The following is a 23509-nucleotide window of genomic DNA, read 5'->3' on the forward strand; positions in this document are numbered from 1 at the left end:
TTTACGGGTATAACAGAACTGGAATTCTGAAACGAAAAGTTTTTTTAGATTCTGGTAAACATGAAAATTTTGTAATGTATGGAAAATGTTACCACTCTAAATCTCTCATAATTTAGGTGTTTGGGAAGGTTCCCCATCCACCTAGTACAGTCTGGGGAATAGTTTGCAAAACTCAGAACATTTGCTGTATGCAGTGACAGCTGCGTGACGTTTATTTCTGGCACACGGTTCCCCAAACGTGCTCATTGACGTTCATTTTATGCGGAGAATGTCTGAGTTCTGCTTGGGAGAGACTTACGGACACAGCTGACTTTCCATGTCATCTGCAGAAATTCTCTTCATCCTGTATGCACGCCAGCAGCTTGCTTTCACTCAGATTGATTGCTGTTTTTCTAGCCTATATTTAATATCTCTGATAGATGCTTAATTGCTCCCACTGGGATCATGGCATTTAACTGATCACCATTAGTCTCCACTCTCTGTCATGCTCTATTGATACTAAGTTGTAGTTTCTATTCACCATGCTCTTCCCTATAACTTGTTCTATAATCTCTCTGCTTTTCCATCTCTTAGTACATTAAAGAAACTTCCTGCTTCCTACACTGCCTTATAACTCTTAAAGACAGAAATATGAGTTATTTACCTTATATCCAGTATCAACACCCTCAGCCAAAAGCCAGTAGTAGCAAGATGGACACTTTAATCTTACTTATACTTATGAAGCACATCTGTATTTGTACTTACATGGATTAGAAGTTTCACATTCATAATGCTTCTTTGAGAGGAAGAAGATGCCTAATCCTGGCATGAGAACAGGAAGCAGCTGCAGAAACAAGATGTGATGAAGTGACCATAATCCCATTCCCCATCCCTCTGTGTCACTGCAAGGAGGAGTTAGAGGATCAGAAATAAAGTTAAGACCAGGAAGAGGGGAAGGGTGGGGGCAAGATGTTTTCAAGATTCAGTTTTACTTCTCCTTTTTCTACTGTTTCACCCATGATGGTAATTAGCGAGTGATCTCTCCCCGATGTTATCCCAACCCATGAGCCTTTCATTATATTTTCTCTCCCCTGTCCAACTGAGGAAGGGCATGATTGAGTGACTTTGGTGGGCACTAGGGAGTACAAGAATTCATCATCTTCTCATTGTGCCAAGGCCAGTCCTTCAAGTTCTCTTAAGAAAAGCTGTGGTCCCCATTCAGCTTTTTGTGGCTCTCATTCAGCAAAGCAATGCAATCAGCATGTCATCCCTTGCCATCTGCTGTCCTACACCTCTCCCTGCTAAGCTTAAATTGAGCATTTCCAGGGAAATCCAGCCTCTCCAAGGTCTGGGGGAGTTTTTGTCACTGGCTTGGCTGCATTAGGGCATCAGTCTGAAGAAACCTATGAAGTTAAAAGAAGCCCTCCATGTTTTGCAGGCTTCATTTTTTGCCTGCCCCAGGGCAAGAAATCACCTCATCGTGTCCTTAGCTTTGAGCCCGTGGATGCTCTGAAGCCCTTGTTTTGTCAGGGCAAGACAGTGCAACACATGGTACAGGTCTGCCCAGTGCAGGGTCAGGGCACCTGATCTGGGGTCACCTGGTGGTCTCTGGAACAGGAAGCTGGGAACAAGGGGGACAGTAACCTCTAAAACAGCCACCTCTGGTCACACCACCAGATGTTTGCCTGCCCAGACCTAAACCAAGGGTCATATCTGGGCCGGAGCAGAAATTCCCACCTCGCTGCTCCTGGGTACACCGAGATCTGATGATGACTGGGACATCAGGGAGGACTGCCATAGGACAGGCATTGGCATTCACAGCACAGGTCATACTCACATGGAGATGAGTATTTGCTTTCCCTTTATCTTCTAGGCTGCAAATGAATAACCATTTAAACACATTTGTTATTTAAGTAAGGCCAAAAAGGGAGCATAATTACTATGAAAACCAGTGCACTGTGAAACCTGTAACATTTAAATCTAACTGTTGACCTTAAAAAGTTTCATCTCATTACACTTCCAGGAGGTAAAAAGGGGCAAGTGCGGTAGTGCAGAGGGCAGCTGTGGTGGCACGTAATTCTGTGTTGTAAATCCCTGCAAAACATTTTGTTAACACCTACCTGCCCTCCTCTCTTGTCATTTTTTCCATCACCACTTGATTCCTCTTCGAGCATCTGAAGAGACTCCCTGACTTTAACCAAAGAAATACTTCATAACATTTCCAGGCCTCAGAGGATGTCAGAGTACTTTTAACTTTTCTACTGTCTTTGAAGAGATGACATGCTGCTGGGACTGTCCTCTAGCTCACAGCCCTCAGAAATGCCAGGAAAACCCTCTTTGGTAAGGAATTATGTATTGTATGTTCAACCCAGTGTGCCTGTCCATGCAGTGTTGACCAAGCTGGTGTTCTCCATGCCAGAACCTCCTTCCAGAACCAGGACCCACTGAAACTCACCACCATCGGGCTGCCTAGGACAGGGAGAGTGACACTTTCTGCTCTGAGCCAGCATGAAATGGATTGGAAAAGCTGCTGTGATTCAGCTAAAAGGAATACCTTGCAGGAAGAGAGATGGCATCCAAAAAGGCTGACAGCAAAATATGACTTGTCTCTCAGACATCCCAGGTGCTTCACTGCAGAACTGGTGAGAGGAAATTTGACCTATTCCTACATGTGGCAGTCAATAAATGATGTTATTCAGCCTGGAAGGCAAGAAATGCTGAATGTGACACCAGACACTGCCTAATGCTGCCTCTGCCAGGGAAACAGAGAGAAAGCAGGAAAGCTCTACAGGAGCCACAGGGCCTGCAAAAAATAGATCAGTGTTACATAAAGCCCACGTTCAATTATTCAGGCTCTGTCTACTTGATGCATTTGAGCCCCAGGTTAGAACAATGCATGACCCTGTGTCCAGTCAGAGCCAGCAGTGAATTTGGAGGCAGCACCTCTGAGCTATCCCCAGTCAGAACAAGGGTACATTGAGTAATGGAGCACAACCACAGACCTGATTCCTAATTTGTCACACGAGGTCAAGATACGGCAACACTTCAGAAGGACTTTCAAGAAGTAGTTGTTCCTTGCCAGAACACTGTATATTCTTAGAGTAAATGCAGCTACAGGCAATGTACAAACGCAATGGCAGCTGCTGTGTGCTCAGCAGGAGTCCAGGCACCAGCAAACACAGGGCCTTGCAGACACAGAGCTTCAGAGATGTGTCCTTCTACTTTATTCTACATGAAAGCAATCCACATAATCAGAATAGGGAGCCCAATTTAGTAAGTTAGTCACTGCACAGACACCCATCAGAGGCTGTCCCTGTCCCTTCTCACCAGTGCCACACCACCATCATGTAGCACTGCACCCTGGAGCTCTCCAGGCTAGGTCTGGTCCCACAGTCCAGCCGGTAAAGGGGTGAGTTCCTGCACCCAAAAACACTGTGTCCCAGTACTGAAGCCAGCTCAGGCTTTGATGCAAGACATGCTTCCAGCTATGTGATATTCATTGAATGTGTGCAAATCAGCCCCTGAACATGCCCAAGAAGGCTCATTGCTACAGACATGCTTCCTTTGTTGTCCAAAGGAAAGAGATCAGCTAGGACAAGGCTGCTGCTACATGGGCAGCATATGCAGCTGGGGAATGAGACCTTCCTTCCCAGGGGCTCTTTGGAAGCAGACAGCAAGCAAAGGTGAATTGTGGTGGCAGCAAGCTCCTCTCCCACTGCTAGCATTCCCCTCGGATCTTCTCCATTATAAGATGGGAGCCTAGGAGAAACAGTGACTGCGAGCAGGCTACCAGCACAGCAGCCTTTAGCCTGCACATGGGAGGCAGGCAGGAGTAGGCCAAGGGCACACAGCTGTCCTCGAAGTCCCCACATGATTTAGGATGGGCACTCATTTTAAATGCCATTATTTACAGAAGCACAACCTGCCAATACCATAGATCTTGCGACAACTACAGGCGATAAATCACTTAGCAGCACTGGTTTCCAGAGGCACCAATAGCCACTCACCCTACAAAAGTCAGCCCATTATTTTAGTTCCAGAAATGCATTGCAGGTGGCACGTTCCTTTGGTACCACAAGAGTTGTATTAAATAAATTGCCCTAGTCCTTGTAGGCAACAGCCAAAAGGGCTGCTTTGAGTCAGCCAGCCCAGCATCAGTTCCCTCTACTCAAGCCCTTTGCTCTTCTGAAGTGCAGTAAATAGAACTTGCTCCACTGCCAACATTTAGGGGTTGAAACTACCCAGCAGAAAACCTGCACCAATATTGCCTTCACTTTAATATTTTTCCCTTTTTCCCCCCACAGGGGATGTCAGGGTCACCCCACCCAACGAGTCCTGGTGCTACAGGCACAGAGATGTGCACTCATAGGAATGCAGGTGGGTAGCAGAGCTGGTCTGGCTGTTCCAGCTGGGCTGGAACTCACACTTCAGAGGAGCTTTCACACTACACTACAATGAAGAGCTACAGAACTCTGGGGACACACAGCATGAATTGTAGGTATTTGAGAGCCAAGGAAGAGAAAAATGTCTGCAGTGTACCCACTGACTTTCCAGCTCTCTTTGAGGAAATCATTATTACCACAATCCAGAGAGTAAATTCCAAACTGAAAGAGATCTGTCACCCCTCATGGACACCAAAACAGGCAGGACCAAACTTGAGGCAACAGTTTGACTGTTCAGCTTAACTGCTTCATACACCATTCACTCCCTCGTCCCTGATCCACAGTTTTACACAGCAAACAGCTCTGCCTTTCCTGCCCAGAGCTCCATTTCAATTAGTTGTGGACTGCAGGGAAACCACTGCAGCTACCTCAATATAAAATGGTGTAAGAGAAGGGAGAACCAGACCCTTTGTCTTTAAAAGCTCAAGACTTTGTGATTTGCGTGGGCAGTATTTTCCCACTTAATCCTCTTCACTGTAATTCAGAGAAGTAAAGCAAACACTCTGCAGAGGAAGTAGATGAATTTGGCCATTATTTTGTTAACATATGCACACAGTGCTAGCCACTATTATTAACTCAATACACAATCTTTATTCTGTTATTTTAAAAGAGGCAATAGCTGCAGCCTGCATTAAAAATATTTTTCACAAAATACCTTTCACTGTAAAAAACCAAGAAAACTCTACAGATGGTAGAGGAAACACCACAGGCTACAACTTTTCTAGAATCACACACCAGTTTCCCTGATCATAGTAACTCTTTTGAACCCTGACACAATCCAGGGATCTGCACGCTGCTTCCAGTTCCCCTTCACAGAACACATGGTAATAGCGGTGGAAAACAGGGCTGAGTTCTTGTGATTCTTTGGAGCCACCTGGAACTAATACTGTATCAACACTTTCTTCTTTCTTTTTACTACCACCTTTCAGGTGCCAAGGAACTAGCAAATCTTGAGAGTGAAAGGAGGTTCTGTTAGTGTGAACAGGCAGTCTGAAGTCTGCTACTGGCTTGGCACTACAGCTTTCATCTTTCAAGCCATTAAGGAGTTGGTCAGACCATGCTGAGTCTTGGCTGCTGTTATCAGGCCCTTGGTCATTAAGTGGTCTCTCGGCTGTGCCAGTATTCATTTCCTTCTCTTTGTTTTTATTACCATTCTTTTCCTTAAGGTATTTAGACTTCTGGTTTTTGTATTCTTGTTCCATTGCCCAGACATAAATGAGTGCTTTTCCACCAGGTCTTAGAAGCCGAGCTAGTTCATGGATAGTAGCCAGTCTCCGCTCCTGGAAAGGAAAAGCAAAAGTGTGAAGTCAGTACATAAACAAAAAGTCAGGAGAATGGAATGGCAGCAATTCCTCCTTGCCTAAGATACACTAAAACTTGAAAGGAAGGTGTTTTTTCCCACTATTTATTTTCATTCATAATATAGCCTCCATCACTGTGTGCAAGCCAAGACATTTTCCTAGACATAATTTCTTCATCAAGACATCACTCATGTCAAGCATTGGAGCAGGCTGTCCAGGGCAGTAGTGGATTCACCACCCCTGGAGGTATTTAAAAGACTTGTAGATGTGGCACTGAGGGACGTGGTTTAATAGTGAACTTGGTGGTGCTGGGTTAACAGCAGGACTTGATGATCTTAAAGGTCTTTTCCAGCCTCAGTGATTCTACTATTCCCTTTCCATTTGAAAATAGTTCTGTGCTGAGCAGGATTTCTTGGACATACCAGCCCACCTGGAAAAGACAAACACCTTTTCAAGAAGGTGATTCAGTATTTAAAATCCCAGATTCAAACCTACTGTACCTGATGATGCACAGGCTAAGTTTGCACCTGAAGGGGTCAGATTTACAGCTTAAACACAGGTCTTCTGACCACACAAACAAAGATATGTCAGCCTTCTCCAAAACAGAGTTCCTTCTATTTTTTTGTACTGGATTTGGAATCATTCACTGCGTTTCTGGTATGGAAAGATCCATGGGGCTTCTCTAAGATGGTCTGGAAGCTTGTTACCATGGCACAGTTCCTGCCAGGAGAACCTTACCCAGCCCAAGGACACAGCAGACTGGTGAGGAGTCTCCCTTTTGTTTGAAGATGGACAACGAATGCACAGATTAAAAAACCCCAAATCACAAGATCTGCCCAAGATATGAGCCTGGAAGCAATATATCTCTTGACTCCCACAGCAGAGCCCCCTTCTCCAGTGTCATTAATTGCAAGCACACAAAAATGAAACCCAAACATCAGGACCAAAGCTTCAGGGGGAGCAAGGGTATCTGAAAAGCAGAGAAAGTCTAAGAAGCAGCAGTAGCACAACAGCTTAACTCTGCTCTGACAACTGCTTACACCAAATGCAAACCTTGGATTTCTTCCCATTTTGTTCTTGCCTTTGCTTGTACTGTAGTATTGGCAGCTCTGCACAGCAATACAACGGTAGAGTGGAGCAGAGAGAGGGGTGACTTACTGCTGTTGAGAAGTGGTGTATTACAGCAATGGAGATGCAGGCGTCACAAGAACCACTGCGGATTGGCACTGACAGGGCATCACAGACAAACGCCTGGAAATGTTTTTCTGCACAAATATCCACCAGGTTTTTACTGCGATCACAGCCAACCTAGAACAGATAATGTTTCTTTAAGCTTTTCAAAAGAGGATAATTATGAGACTGGAATATGATTCTCACTTGATGCTTAAAGTAATAGAGTCATCACAGTCTCCCACTGAGGGAACACAGTTTAAAATCAAAACAAGAGCAAGTGTGAGAAAATATCTTTAAGAGAAGTATATAGTTCCCAGGTATAGACAGAAAGAAAACAACCTTGATGCTTACTTAAAACAAAAATGAAAGACCGGGTAGTAGCTTATTATAGCACGCTGATTTTGAACCAGCTTAAGACGGACCAGGTTTCAACCTAACTTTTCTTCAAAACCCATTTAAGGTGTCTTGAAATGAGCAAAATGAGAGGTGATCTAACCTCAGTATTTTGTTTTCATTCAAACTGCCATTTGTAGTTTGACAACATTTCAAGTACCCAAATACTGAACTCACAAAAGCTGACCTACAAGTGTAAACAACTATCCAGGGACTTTGGTGGCATCACTGAAATATGGCATACAGCTTCACTCATCACCCAGGTTTTGTCATTTCAGTGTAAGTAAAGAAGTGCTCAGATATCTTCTTCTTACCCCTCAGTATCATGATCCACAAAAATATTTAAGCACAACATAATTTTCCAAGGTTCTACACAGTCCAGTGAAGTGACCCCTAAGAGCCATTTCAGAACACCTCATAAAACATTAGTCTTTTTCCCCATTAAACCCTGCCCAGTGTCCACATCAAAGACAGTAACACAAAACTTAACATCTTTGAAAAATCAGCATCTAGAAGTGTTTTTTTACATGCCTGCATAAAAGCAGTAAATCTAAATTGATCAAGACACCTTCTGAAAGAAATAGAGTGAGGCATGCGCCATCCTTGTTTTCATGTCTGCCATGCACACTGAATACTCAAACCAAAGCCCTGCTACCAGGCTGTATATTAAACTTTGCTTGTATAAGAATAATAAATTTGTTTCTTTTCAATGACCAACAACAAGTAGATAGCAGAGAATAGGTTCAGAATCCTAAATAATTACTGTTGACAGTGTTTGTTGCATGACACCGAAAGAATACTAAACCATCTTTGATACAAGAATAGCAAACAACTTACTCTGCTTAATCAACCCAGAAGAGACAACAGTACCACTAAAATTGAAAACCTCTTTTGCAATGATTAATGAAAATATATTTATTTTCCATCATAATTTTTCATTTTATCCATTCAAATCCTTTTATCTTTCAGCCTACCATCACAGTTTTGAAGAAAACCAGAATTCTGTTCCAGTCTTATGTCCTGAAAGCTTACCAGTGAGCTGCCTTCTACTCAGGGCCCTGACTTTTTATCCAAAGTAAATGAAACGGTTGTGAAAATGCCAACCTGACAATACAAGATAATCCTCCACAGAAACTATGAATATGTATATATTATCCTGCAGTAAACAGACCTGGAAAGATCAATCCTTCAATCAATTGCTTTCTTCACATTCATTCCTTGGTCTCTCACATTTACTAAAGCACTGAGTGAATTGTGTTGTTTATGAATAAAAAAAGGAAACTCTTGTTTACTTGAAAGCAAACAAATCCCCATCATTTGACACTGGCAGCCAACTGAAGTGTCTTTGAATTACTCTGACAACCTGCATGTTAGCGATTACACACCTCATTACTGGTACCTTTAACTACTTCTGCAATTAAGACATTGGCTTGCAGTACTTAATAATAAAATTCAAAGGACGAAATTCACTGCTGGCAGAAGAAGGAAGAAGAACATTTGCAGCTTCCACTGACAGCAAGCTTTCCCAGAAAGAATTGCTTTGGCCCTCTACATCTAGAGTAAAAATGGGCTGGATAATGGAATACAATCCTCTGTTCCCAAAATGACCTTGAAAAGGACTACAATGTATGCTGATGAAATCCAATGAACTGAGAATGAGAACAAAGGCATGACTGCCAGAATGCAAAGTCCACATTTGCATCTAAATTATATCAAATATTATGAAGTCAGGTTTACTTGTATTGACATACTTTCTAAAGCAAATATACATCCAAAGCAAAAAGAGGCTGTTTCGCAATGAAAATGGAGACTTTGAAACAGAACACTTTGAACACACAGCTGCTCTAGAATAGATATATTAGGCTAAAACTTTACATGGTTTTAAATGTAAACATGACAATAGGTGCTATGCATATATGCATAAACTGTGAACAGAGGGAGTCATCACAGATGCCTGGTGCTGAAGCTAGGCAACTTTAGCATGCTTACTAGAATTATCTCTACGTGATATTTCAAAATAATTATAATCCAGACATCTGTTCCCACATCCCTGCCTTTTTGGGAAGTACCTCTACCCCTCTCTGCACATCTTTTTTGTGATGTAAACAATGGCTCACAGGAGCTCCAGAGTGGCTGCTGACAGGTACTGTGATTGAAATCCACTTGGATTTCATGCGCTGATTTTCAGTTTATAAGGATAAATACTAACTGCACCCAACTCTTATTTTAAGACAGGAAATCTACATTAGTATGGAGGCCTGTAACTCTGTAACTAGAACCCCAGCAAACACAAAACTTAGGAAAGGGGCAAAGGTATGTCATCAGGCATACCACACCCTCTCTGGGCACACTGGATAATACAAACCTTTAAACAACCAAAATATATATGTAAAAAAAGACCAAGATACAAGAGGAGAAGAGAGGGAGAAACAACTATAACACCTGTGACTTGTCCAAGTTTGCAGCAGCTCTGTACTGGCTTCCTGGAAATGGGTAACATATGCAGTTATGCCATCCTGCTCCTTCATGTTCCCATACACCTTCACCTCCACTTTTTCAGCAAGGAGTACCTAAAGTAGATTTTATAAAATCTGCTTAATGCAGTGGTTTGGTATAGATCATTAGGGGGCAAAAGAGACTAATAAATAGCTTGCTTTGTAATGATGCTGCAAATCTGCAAAAGATAAATCCTCCTGCATGCTGAAATAAAGATAGGTAAAGACAGCTAGACATTACCCACCACTATGTATTTTCTTTCTACATTATAATTAACTCAGCCTGGTAGATTTAGTCCATTTAAGTATCTGGGAACCTGATTTATTCAGCACATTACGAAGCGATGAACAAAATGACATCTAATTCTGAAATCCAGCCACCAAATGGAATTATGTCGCTCTCCAGAGAAATGCCTCAGCTATAACCAATAGCATGAGAAGCTCAAGAAACCAAATTATGAACAATTAGTCTGAGTCAGGCTTTCAGTATTCCTTTTATGTAGTGTTTTGGTTTTCCATTGCATATAGTCAGGGTATCTCTGAAAGCAAGTGCTATGCCTAAGACCCAGAGTTCATTTCTCAGTGACAAAGCAACAGAACCAAGTTGACCCATTCAGCATTCATTCTGGTTTTGTGCTGCTCTTGCCAGTTCCTTCTGAGCTCTCTCATCCATTTAATGACTGTTACTCATTGAGAGAAAAGGGCAGGAAAGGTTCATCTGCCTTGCCCTTCAATTGCTAAGATATGGTGAACTTACTCCAGGTGTACCTTTACTAATTGGTTTTGTCCCTCCTGCTTTTACCCACTACTAAAATATCCTTGGGAGAGAAATCTATTCTCAATCTGTACAAACCCAGTGCAACTAAAACCCACCCAACATTATGCAACCACACCACGGTAAATATTCACTCTCTTTCCTCCCCACACCCTGGAAAAACCAAATTTTTATATAGTTCTAGTAGATCACAGTTTGGGCCAGTAATGCAGAAAACAGCGATGCACATCGCACAGCAAAAAGGTGTCTTACAAGGTTTTGTGAAATGTAAATTACGTTACCAATTACCTCTGAATGACACACAACAGAAATATGAATGTCTGTATTAAAGCAAAGCATTCTGGCTCCTCTATTGCCAAATTTTTTTTCCTATCATCAGTACTCTGTCACGTAATTTCTTTATATAAAAAGAAAAAATATCTACCCTATGGCATTTTCAGTTGTTTGCCATTGAATTTCCCACCAATTTATCAGTTCGATTACAAATGTAAACCACAAATTTGAAAGACTTCAATGACTTTTCATTCACACTTTAGCCCTGTGAGGATGCTGAACATTCCTGCAGAGACTTACACATCACCACACCTACCTGAACACTGGAAACAAGGAGACAAAGCTAAAGCATATAGAAATTGATGAGATCATTGCCATAACATCAATGAAACCCTTGTGGTAATTGGGGGAATGCCTAAGACTGAAACACAGTGTTCCATAAAAATAAAAGCTCTGCTTACAGATATGAATATTAAGGTTGAAAGCACCTAAATAAAATCTGTTAAAATAATTCCCCCAAATGAGGTTGGATGGGGAGAGAATTGTGGAAAAACAACCCTAAGAACATGTCTCTTTTTTGCATTCATTTTAACAATAAAGAGGTGGGTGAGACAGAAAAAGTAATCTGAAACTCTATTAAATTCAACCTTTCTCCAGCCTTTGTGCTAGCTACATCAGACATGGATTCCACCTCCAGCTGAAACATTCTTAATCTGAATTTGTTTGTCATGAAATTGCTGCTCTTGCACGGTGTCAGAATAATGCAGCCATTACAGCACTGTCACTTTCGCTGAGCATAGATGGACTCGTGCATTTCATTGTCACATTGGATACTCAAGTAGATAAGGCTGCCTGTAATCATCTGGAGAAACTGAAGCAAGTACAACAGCACAGGCCACAGTGGAGACGTTTTCAGACAGTACCTGAAGATTAAAACCATCAAGAGAGCCACCTTAGCCTTGATCTACCATTAGCACTGCTACCTAAAGCATAAAAGTGCACAATAACCTGTAAAGCATATTGCTTGCCTTCAGAAATGCTTGCCTCAGGTTTTCAGTACTGCTGAGTCAAAACACCCCAAGCTACAGAGCTGTGCCAACAGTGCTCCATCCAATCCCTACACAACTCCTAATTTTGCAGCACTGCTTTATTGCTTCTTTCCCAACAGGACCTGGGCTAAGAGCTCCAATACATTGTGCACAAAAAAAGGATGTAGAATTGACTAAATTTATGCCTGGTTTTCATGCCTCCAACTAAAGAGGAGTAAATGAGGGAGAAAACTGATGCCCTGCATCTAGGGAGCACTCCCTTTAACCCAACAATGCACCTGATATATAAAACATTCTGTAATCCCTCACCCTCAGCTCCATGCCTAAACCATGGTAGATGGAATTAACAGCACTTGAGATACCTTGTCAAAAGTTTAAAAACACCTGTAAACACAATAAACACAGGGTTTCTTTAACCATACTTTGGAGGCTACATAAAAATAAGTCTAGTAGAAAAAAGGAGTCACATCCATCATCCTGAGGCTCTGTGCTGACTTGTAGATGAAAACAACCAAATGCAAAGTCTAGAGTCTATCTCCATCTAAGAAGCACTAGCTGTCTCCAGTGGAAAATAAAACATCTAGGGAGGTCAACTGAATGAAGCAATTCCCAGATTCTATTTTTCAACTGTTTCAACTGCTTTTCTAACAGTTTCCTCCATTTCACTGTTATTTTTCATGTTTTTTATCTCTCCTGCAGACACATATGAAATGAGGTGAGTCCTAAAGTAATAGAGGAGAGGAGCTGGCTTTCCTTTGACTGCCAGCCAATGTGATCTTTCCTTTCCTTAGCTGGTTAACTGCAGGCTCCAGAAAACAGACTGGTGCTGGCAATTCCTGAACACAGCATCTTGCATTAATTTCACTTTAAAAGTCTACCACAGACCTCCACAACTGCAATTTACCAAATCCATTCTAGAACCAGTTGAGCTTCATGCTACCCTAATAAATGTTTCTCCTCTCTAGTTAGGCTTGTTGATTTTTCTTACAGGAGTCAGGACTGAAAGACTGAAATGTACTGAAATTAATAATTATACTCAGGCTACAGCAGTCAGGCATAAAGATGCCTACTCATTAATTGGATGATGTTGTTCTAGCCCATAAGAACAGTAAGGGAGATAATTTACTAATACAAACAGGGTTGTAAATAACAACTTATCTTTTTTAGCTGAATATAAATAGCAGGACAGCAACTCCTGAGACAGACAAACAACTCCAAGTTTTAATATCAATAATGAATGCTTTGCCCTATATAGAAGTTTTAAAGCCTGACAGATTTCAGAGTGTTTCAGAGGACAAACCTGTGAAAGAATCGGACAATCCTGGGAGAGAGCAGATACCATAAGACACACTTCTCGGAGATTTCTTTTGAGTTAAAACAGCAAGTTTGATTTTTTTTTTTTTCCCAAAAAGGTTTTTTAAATATTTGCAATGAAAGCTATCTCTTGGTTCATATTTGTATATACTTCATCTCTCCCTGACAGGAAGGGAGAGATGTATAACTGGACTAAGTACAGACTGTGAGACAGCAGAAGAGAGAATATGAGCAAGAATGACGTCAGAATTGTCTAAAAGCAAAGAAAAGGGAGAGAAGGGCCAGAAATCTGTACCAAAGTTTTCCCTGTGAATTTTATGTTGGTGTATTTACTGGGCCTGTGCACAGAGCCAGAGGTGGAACAGCCAAACATGACATCATTCACAAATGAGACGTATCACAAGGAACTGAAGAGGACAGGAAAAATAGTGTTGCCCATGGAGATTTCACCCACCCACCAACCAAGTGAAAATCTTGTTGGAAGCATTCAGATTGCCCAACCATTTAATAAATTTATTCAACAACAATGACAAAAATGGCTAAACCATCCACTAGAATTTTTCAATCCACTGCACCCATTACTACTTTTCTCAACATATTTTGAATTACAATGCAAAAGTGGCTTTGAAAAAAAGAAAAAGGCAACACAGATAATGAATACATGTGGAAACTTAAGACAATTGGTAATTGATCTTGGATCAGGAAATAGCTTTCTGTTCTCGGCATTCTTCCAATGCCAACCTGAACCTCCAGTATGCTACAAGTGTATGACAGAATAAACACCAGAACCAACAAAAACAAATTACAGTACCTACTACTTACCATGTACAAATCCTCGTTGATGCTTAGGTACTTCCCATTACCACAGCCAATATCAGCCACTATTGACCCTGTTGGCAGGGACCTGAGAAACTCTACAATTCGGGGCCATGGGCTATGCCTGGTACTGCTGAAGTGTGTGGCAATCTCTTCATACACCTTGTGCACATATTCTTGCTCCAGCTTTGAGGCTTCCATCTCATTCTGGGGAAATGAAGGCTGCACCAGTCTATGCTGTCCCTTCTGGCTGTCACAGACAGATGGGTAAACTAGATACAGCAATGGATACAAAATATTAACTTTTTTAAGCAACTCCTCGTTGATTAAGCATGTTTAGAAAAATTAAATTAAAAGTGAAATATTAAAATGCAAAAAAATGCTTCATTCCTCCTTTATCTTTTAAAAACTGAAACACAAGTCAAACTGCAGAAGTGCTTGATGACCTGAAAACAATAACCTGCCCACATGTATCAGAGGCTGTTTGCAGTGATCATTAATCTGCTGTGTTAATGATGTTTATGCTCTCAAAACTGAGATAGTGTCCCCAATGCCAAAGACCACAACATCATCGCAATTCAGCCTCAGAAATTCTGTTCTAAGGGCATAAATGGACTTCAGTTCCATGTAATCATTGAGCCACCTGTCTATTATTATCTCTACTGCCCTAAGGCACTGTACATGGCTCTGTCACTGCAGATACGACTCCTTCTCTAATGTACTTATTTTCTCAAAATTACAGGCCCCCTCAAATAAAAAACAATCAAAAAAAGGAGGAAAACTTGAAGAATAGTTATTTCTATTTTGTTACATTATTAAGCACTTGAAATGCCAATAAAACGCAAGACTACAGATTACTCACCTGGCTCTGGAGCAAGTCAAATGCCTTCCTGTATAGAGAAACTCCAGGAACCACATGAATGCAACCAATTCAAGCCATATAGCACGCTATGAACCATCCAGGAATAACTATGAAGACTACCAAAACTACTCAAAGGAATCAAATGATTTGCTCAAAAACAAAAGCAGCTACCTATTGGTGATAAATAACAATTTTGACTTGAAGGTTGCCTCAAGACACTTACTGCAGTTGCAAGGGCTCCTCCTCACTTTCCTGAATGTAAATGATGTCCTTGTTTCCCTTCGATTTAATGTTAAATCTCCAGCATCAGCAGTGATTGTTCCAACTTTTTGCCCAAGCTCTGATGCTTGAATGACATCATATTTTCTGGGTGTGATCCTAAAATAAAGCAAGAGAAAATAAAGGAATAATTCAATTTGCATCAGAAAAAAACCCAATCCGCCTTTGTAAGAAGGTAATTTTTACACTCTGAGAGAAATGTGACTACAACATCCTATTTCACATACTTCTGCCTCTCAGTTTTCCACTTATTCAATTTCAGAGAGAAAAGAGATGACACAAACTAATGACATGAATTAAAGTGTTGTTTAATTGCATGTAATTACATTTCCCTTCCCTTCCTCCCTCCATTTTCTTCCATAAAGTTTGATTGTTTATTTGTCTAATACTTAATTTTTAAAATATATTTATTTTTGTCCTGGTTTTGGCTGGGATAGAGTTAATTTTCTTCTAAGCACCTGTGCTAACAGCAGCAGTGCTGTGTTTTGGATTTAGTACGAGAATAATGTTGGTAACACACTTATGTTTTAGTTGTTGCTAAGTGGTGCTTACTCTAAGTGAGGACTTTTCCGTTTCCCATGCTCTGCCAGTGAGCAGGGGCACAAGAAGCTGGGAGGGAGCATGGCCAGGACAGCTGACCTGAACTGGCCAGAGGGATATTCCACACCACAGAGCATCATGCTCAGTGTATAAACTGGGGGGAGTTGGCTGGGAGGCACCGATCGCTGCTGGGGGCAGGCTGGGCATCAGTCAGTGGGTGGTGAACAACTGCATTGTGCATCACTTGCTCCTCCTGGGTTCTGTTCATCTCTCTCACTCCCTTTCATTACTATTACAAGGACTTCTCAATGCCAAAAATAAAATGCTGCAGACCCTCTTGCTTGGCACAGGGAGGTTTTACTATTTCAGTGCCAAGAATAGAGTTTTGCCAGGTTACCCAACCAAATACGAAAAACATCACCAATGAACTTCATCAGAAAAGTCAGAATTTTACTTTCACCTATGACTCAAAAAGAGAATACATCTTTTGTCCTCCTTGATGACACTGCATAGCTTATTTCTAAACCCTGTGTTTCTCTTTCAGAGAGAACTGAACCAAAGCACTTTTCCTGTGCACTTTGTTAATGGGGTCAAAACGAAGTCTCTAATTCCTTGGCATTCCAAGTATACACACTGAAAACATGTCCAGAATAATTTCAGAACTGACTCTTTTGCTCTTATGATTTGACTTCTGAGGTGTAGATAAAAGGCATCACAAATGTTATTAAATACATTTTGACATTATGTAAACAAGTGAATTAGCTATAACTTCTCGCTGGATGATTAATTTTGATTACGATATGACATTCCAGTGGCATGACGGAAAGCTTACTCCTGTTGAGTATCCTGACCCACTACTGCTTATAAAAAAATATAGAAAAACTGTATTTAGGAAAGGTGGACAAGAACCAGCATGGGAATCACTTGTACTTGAGTAAAAAGATCTAGGATCTTCATTTTCAATGTCATTTGTTCACTGGTTCTCAAAAGACAACCATCACTTGAAGGTATAAGGGAGTTAAGTAATCATCTCATTGCAGGTGTTAATAGACAGGTACACTATTCCAACTTGAATGGCTGCTGGCCAGTACTGCAAGCGCCCAGCACGCATCCTTCTACCTCCTGGGACTGTGGCTGCCCAGGGCCAGCTTGGAAGGAGCAGAGCTGGTAGCCCTGGAGAAAGCTGAGGCCTCAGCAAGGGCGAGCCCTCCTTCCCCTGGGAGCTGTGTTTAAGCACAGGCTGTCCCACTGGGCCATGCTCCAGTTACAGCCCCAGATGCATCCCCAGCTCTGTGTACAGCCACTGCCTTGACCCCTGGTTGGTGTTCCAACCTGGCCTCAGCCCAGCCCATGGAGCTGCCTGAGGCCTGGGGTTGGGGACTGCCCACTGGCTTTCCTGGCCAGCAATGTCACTGACACGGAAACTGCACTGTGTTCTCAGAGCTGTATGTAGCCTTTCCAAAAGGCAGCTGACAGTATTTGACAGGACAGCATAAGACACTTACAACGCCGGTACCTGTGTTCAGTCCTGGATATCAAACAACAAGGGAGTTCACTGCCCTGGCCTTCTATAATGATGCACAGCAGAAGTACTGAGTGCTTTTTACAACTCTTCAATTTAACGAGGGAATATGCAGGTGGTATAAGAGCTCTATAAAAATTAACAACGTAAAGATTATCAAGGAGTTCATATTCACCCTTCTTCATAATACATATTAACCAGCAAAATTAAAAGGCAGAAGATTTTCTGCCAGTAAAAGGATTTGGTGTTTAATTTACACAGAATGTAGTTAGTGTCGCCAATTGACTGCTGAACCAGTGACTGCTTAGGTCAAACAAAGGAAGAAATGCTTACTATGGGCATTTCTGTCCAATTCAGGGTTGCCATACTCACCTGAAGTGCGTTACTGTCACACTCAGAGCTCACCAAGGTGCTACACTTTTTGCCAATTTCAGCACTCCAACTGTAAGTATCTCCCAGTGGTGTACAATTTAAAAAGCATGTACTTAGATTCTGCAATAAGCAAAGCCCCAAGACATATTTCAAGAAATCTCTTTCCAGCTTCCCAAAACTGCTCAATGCAGTCTTACCAGCAGCTAAAGTATCCCTAAAGCAGCTGGGAATAGCTCAGGAAGACTCCCCTCCGTCACCCTGAGGCTCCCAGTGCAGGGAAAGTCACTCTCTTAAACTAGCCCCTCTCTCAAGGCTTTGGCATATGTGATCCAATGAGAAAAGCTGTGAGCTGAAAAGAAAGAGAATGGTGACACTAATTGCACTACAATCAATTCTTTGCAAGCTCAGAGTCATTGAGAACTTTCACACTGCAGATGTAAGTGAGAGCAATTTCCAGCTGAAACTTCACTTGTGACAGCAGCAGGAAACTGCACCTCAGGGACTGGCAATTAGCTCCTTAAATCCCCAAGTTCTTCAATTTAACCTAAGCAGCATCTGAGCAGCAGAGTGAACTTGTATATTAATTCTAAAACTTGATTTGACTTTTTTCAGAGTAATTTTAAGTACAGAATATAATTAATAAAGTAAACAAACAACATTATTATTCCTCTATTATCAGCAGTGCAGGGACTCTTACACATACCCATGTGTCCATAGGTATCTGGATTCTCCAGTCATCACCAACAAACTACATCGGGGCAACATAATTGCCACTGTACGGCCATCAGGATGTTTGAAATCCATCACAATCTAAAAAGAAACAAAACCAGTCACCACAAATGAGCATGACTTATAGAGCCTCATACATAAGCCAGGTATTCTCAAGTCCTAGCTTTGTTTGTCTCTCTAATGTGTTCAACTGAATATTTCTGTTAAACAGCTACATATTTCCTAGGGATGCAAAAGTCTCCACGTCTCCTGTCCTAAAGCTCTCTCCCTTTCCGCACTATGTTCAAATATCAGTAGTCACAAATATATGTATATAGAGATAACTAAAATTACACCTCTGTGTGTATCTGGCAGAAAGGACTGCCATCCTTCAACTAAAGGCAGCTGCATAAGAGGAAGAGCGGGCTCATTTGCTGTATCTCAAGCATCTGAAAGTTATGTACCTGGACTAAGGCCGTCAGGTACTGTCTTTTTGTGATATCTATGCAGAGAGACAAGTTTCTCCACAGGGCTATTCATCCTAGTGTAAAATGTACAGCTAAGTGATGTGGAATGACCCTATGCCCTCTGGAAATGCCTATCCATTCACAGCAGAGGAGCGGAGACAATTAACTCAGTAGATACATAACATTCAGATAAGCAGTATTAGGTGAGAGAAATAATTTCCAACCTGCCCACATTCTTGGAGGTTTGAAGCACAACAAGCACATCCCCAGATCCTGACTAACATGCCAACTACCAGACCATCCTTTTATTATCTGCCATCTGGCTTCCAGCCATGGCAATATACTGAGGTAATGCTTTCCACTTTATTCCAATTTCACAGCCCAGATGGCAGTGGTACATTTTGCTTCTACTTGGGCTAGGAATGTTACCCTTTTACATTTCCCAAATGAGAGAAACTCTTGCTGTGGAAAATAAGGAGCAGGTCATTTAAGCAAGCCAAATGAGTTACAGAAGACCTACTGAAAAAGAAAAGTGGTCAAAAACTATTCAAGTCAGCAGTTCCTGGTACACTGGAGAATTAGCACCATGAAAATGCAGCCATCTGATTTGTAACCTACTAAGTAGGCAATTTAAAAGCAGACTTACTCCAGTATGCCAGATTGAAACAAATTAGGCAGTTCTATTTCTGCGTACAGATGTGTTTAACAAAGAGAAAACAGTGGTGCAACAATCAGTCATTCAGCACAAAAACTCAGTAAGACAGAGACTGAATAAGCAAGACTCTTAAACACTACAAATTGCCACTAACAACAATTACTATTTAATGTGCACACTGAAGCAAAGCACAAGGGACTTCACATTTTTAGGAAAAAAATTTTTTATCCTGTACTACCACTCACATAGAGTGACACAGCTTCTTCTCCTGTTGGGTTATCTAAATTTAAGGCAAGAAGTGACAAGGGTGACAAACAGTGGGGTTGAAAGGGGTAGAGAGATATCAGGGAAGAGGAATAAAGCGTAACTATAAGCTCTGATTAGTGATCATGAAACATTTCAATAGCTACACAAATAGACAAATGGCAGCCACTTGCTACTGTACTCCTTCCCTTGCACTTCGCAATTTCTTCTAGGAAACCTCCAAGAAGCATGGGGTGAAGAAGAAGAAAATACAGTGGCTTTACAAATCTGATGGAGATGCTGTCCTGTAAAGCACAAGTAGCAGCAAATCTCTTTAAAAAGATGCAGCTATCTGGCAAGGCAAATAAACCAGAAGATAACTAATCAGGAGCGGCACGTAAGGAAAAAAAAGCATGAAAAGAAAAGAAATGGGGAGTGAAGTGGTAGGATGAAATGGGTGAGATGATGCCACAGTCTGTCTTTTGCCTCTCTGGCTCAGTGCTGCTGGGGACAAGTGTGAGGGGACAAGATAGAGACTGGGTTCTTCAGCAGTATGGCAGAATAAACTGAACATATGAGTGCCCACGTTCCTTCCAGGAAGGAATCCCATTACCCCACTGGTCCTCTTTCTGAGTCAGTAGTAACTACAAACATCTGTTCTTGCAGATGATATTAAAAACCTGCACTTTGTCCATGAATCAGTGAGAAGACCTCTACTGGGTCCCCTGCATTTCCAATTCCCATCTCCCTCCAGGGCCCAAAAGAGGACCTTGCTCCCTTTCACTCCCACATGCCAGGCTGGCGACTCCATATGAAGTAGTGGAAAACAACAGTACCCCCAGCTCCCTGCCTTCTCTGCTGTTTTACTTCATGCATCTCCAATTCCTTTTCCCCCACCATCTGTGTGGCCCCAGAGTCTCTTCACAGGAGATGCTCCTCAAACCCTGTCCTGTAAACAACTGTGCATCCAAAACAACAAAGGTTCAGAGTGCTCTATAGCAGGTTACACACTGGCAATGAGAGGCCACAAAACTATCCCTAGCAGCTGGATTTTCAGACAGCAGTTGCAGGAGAATAGAGAAGAGAAGAGCATGTTCTCCTGGCTGAATTTCAACTACACTAAACCAACAAGAAATACATGAAACAAAATTTCTGATGGTGCAGAATTTGAGGCTGAAAAGCAAGAATTTATCTTGGTAACATCTAGTCCTGACCAGAACAGAATCCCAGCTGTGTTCCTGCTCCCTACTTTTCTGGGAAGGGAAAACTTCTGTACTATAATTTCATTTTGTGTGGCTGCTCCCCATCTAACTAAATTTCATCCTTATGAGAAGCTGGGATGATTTGGGAAGGAAAATATAAATAAAGGATTAATTTACTTGGAAATGGACAATGACACCAAGTAATTTGCAATAATTAAAAGAGTCAAAAATCTAAATCCAAAACCAACTTTTGCTCATGAAGCAGACTGAGGTCCTCAGCTAGAATATATTAAAGTTTTGCACTGATCTATTAACAATAAATATGACATTGCAATTGAGACAGAATAAAATTTAAGGAACACCTGAAGATAATTAGTATAATTCCTATGCTTCATTCCTTTACCTAGATTAACTGCACCTGAATGCTTAAAAAACCAAGGAGTACTTCTTCTATCCTTTGTTTACAGCACAGTAAAGAATATTTAACCCAGAAGGATTTTTTAAGAACTCTGTTCTTATCTCTGGCAAGCCTGTTACTGACTGAAGTAGATAGCATTCCCACACTCCTCTGTGTGTCTTTATCCTGGGACAGCATTCTCAATTCTAACTGTCAAACACACATGCACACAGAAGATTAACGCGTGTGGTCCTCTTTTTAATTTACTAACGAATTACAATCAATAAAGCAACTTTGCCACTGCTGAATCAATCTGCTTCATGACAGCTTTGCTCCACAGGAGCTATTTCCAATTACTATTTTTGTTTTCACCTATTTTCTTTTTTCTCTTAGATGGAAGAGTCAATAAAGATCAAATTTCCAGCTAGCTCATGGTGCATCATCCAAGGATTACAATCAAAAAATAAAAACAGTGGATGCTATATAAGTTTTACCATTTTTCCTTCTACAATGAAAAAAGTGTGTCTCTAAATATAGCAAAAAAACCAAAACAGTTAATACCTATTTGTGTTTTTAAATAACTTGTCATGATGCCAAGTTATTTAAGAGAGAGTGTTCATGAGAAGGGAGCACATGAAGCAGTAAACAGCTTTCAACGATGGCTAAACATCAAAGCAAAGAGACACCCACATCACAAACATTGTTCCTGTGGCATAAAATATGGCAAGGTGCAAAAATCAGAAAATAATCCAACATAAGAAGGGAATAAAGTATCTTTTTCTTAACACCTCAGCATGCAGAAGTCTGCACCACCTTTCAGTGCAGTGGTACTATACTTCATGAAAGAGTAGGAGGATGAAAGTGAGTGACTGGTCTATAAAATAAGTAAAGATTCAAAGGCAAAATAGAAATAATGCAACAGAGCTATAAGGACAGTGTTAATAAGAATTTCACAGCTACAGTGGGGAATGACAATTATTTTTCTAAGCTTTGTCTCTGATGCAATTTGTATTTGATGTTAATAGACTACCTTAGACGAAACACACACTAAAGCTAAAAAAAGTATAATGTGGAATGCTTCTCAAGACTCTGACATTATTTACTGAATTTTCAGAGAGCAAAGACAGCCAGCCTACATAACAGTTTCCCACATGTAAAACAGATGAAAAAGAATGTCTACTTCAAAGACAGCTGAGAGGTTTAAAGCCCACACACGGAGCTTGAACACCACAGTGGGGCTCTATGCAGAGACAAGAGCCTGCTGGCTCACGCAGGACCAAGGCAATCAATTGGTAACACACAGCACCTTGCACTGCAAAAAACCATGCTAAATTCCAAAACTTGGGACTCAGAAAATGCTGAAATTTTAAAGGAAAGCAATTAGGACTATCTTTCCTGAATAATCCACATCATAGCAAATTAACCTTATGTAATGTATGCAGATATTTACATCCTATATTATGTTCTCTGGCCATACTTCAGAAAACGAGTGCAGCATTGACAATCGTGACGATGAACTACTTCAGCACTGCCTTTCTCAAAAATCTCTCAACACATGTGCAGGCCTCCCCCGTATCAGATTTATACCAAAGTAGACCATCTCTTGCTAAGCCTATTTATCCACTTAGGCACTATGGCGATGTTACTCAGATGCTTAGTATACTTACTAGGCTTCCTTTCTTCAAAAATTGTACTCAATTTTACATCCATCTTCCTGAATTCTCTGTGTCATTTTAAGTATCTATGCATTTCTTCCTTTAAATCGAAGTCTAGCACATGAGTGTTTAAAAAATATTTCAATATATGACAGCACTTCATTCTTTATATCTGAGGTCTCACCTTGTTATGATTTTCTTGATAAGTGGAGTTGAGTGCATCCACTGAACAGCACACCAGTATCTCTCTTAGCTACTCTGTATGCTGTTGACTCCATGATACAAATTCCCTTACTGTCTGGCCTCTGTTTAAAAGGTTCAGGTAGTGCACAAGAAGAGAAAAACTACTGCAATTTTCAAGCTAACCACAGTTGGATGGAGGAGCTTCAAATCTTCTAAAGGCCTTGTCACAGCTAGCTGGAACATACACCACTCTCCTTTTGTACACAGGGATTCATTTTTGGAAGTTCACCAGCTCCAAGTTATTAGAAATTACCAGTCACCTCACTAGCTGGATGCCAGCTCCTTATGATGCCCAGCAAGGTGGCCGCTCTGCCCAGCCTTGGCAGAGGATGGGATGCTGGTGGTACCTCTGGC

The 23509-nt window shown here is 41.2% G+C and overlaps 1 protein-coding gene across 5 annotated transcripts in view; it reads right to left on the bottom strand.

The window, feature by feature from the left end:
- Positions 1 to 4987: 4987 nt before the first annotated feature.
- The window catches only part of ALKBH8 (alkB homolog 8, tRNA methyltransferase), a 44760-nt gene continuing 26238 nt past the window's right edge, over positions 4988 to 23509 (bottom strand). For all 5 annotated transcript variants that reach the window (XM_039564363.1, XM_039564350.1, XM_010400569.3 and 2 more), the window contains exons 9-13: positions 18289 to 18395; positions 15096 to 15250; positions 14017 to 14282; positions 6881 to 7030; positions 4988 to 5701 (exon numbers count right to left, since the gene is read on the bottom strand). In XM_039564363.1, the coding sequence (XP_039420297.1) occupies positions 5132 to 5701; positions 6881 to 7030; positions 14017 to 14282; positions 15096 to 15250; positions 18289 to 18395 (1248 nt within the window). In that variant the 3' untranslated portion in view covers positions 4988 to 5131. The remainder of the gene's footprint in view (positions 5702 to 6880; positions 7031 to 14016; positions 14283 to 15095; positions 15251 to 18288; positions 18396 to 23509) is intronic.

Source organism: Corvus cornix, chromosome 1, assembly GCF_000738735.6.
Source record: "Corvus cornix cornix isolate S_Up_H32 chromosome 1, ASM73873v5, whole genome shotgun sequence".
Classification (NCBI taxonomy): domain Eukaryota; kingdom Metazoa; phylum Chordata; class Aves; order Passeriformes; family Corvidae; genus Corvus; species Corvus cornix.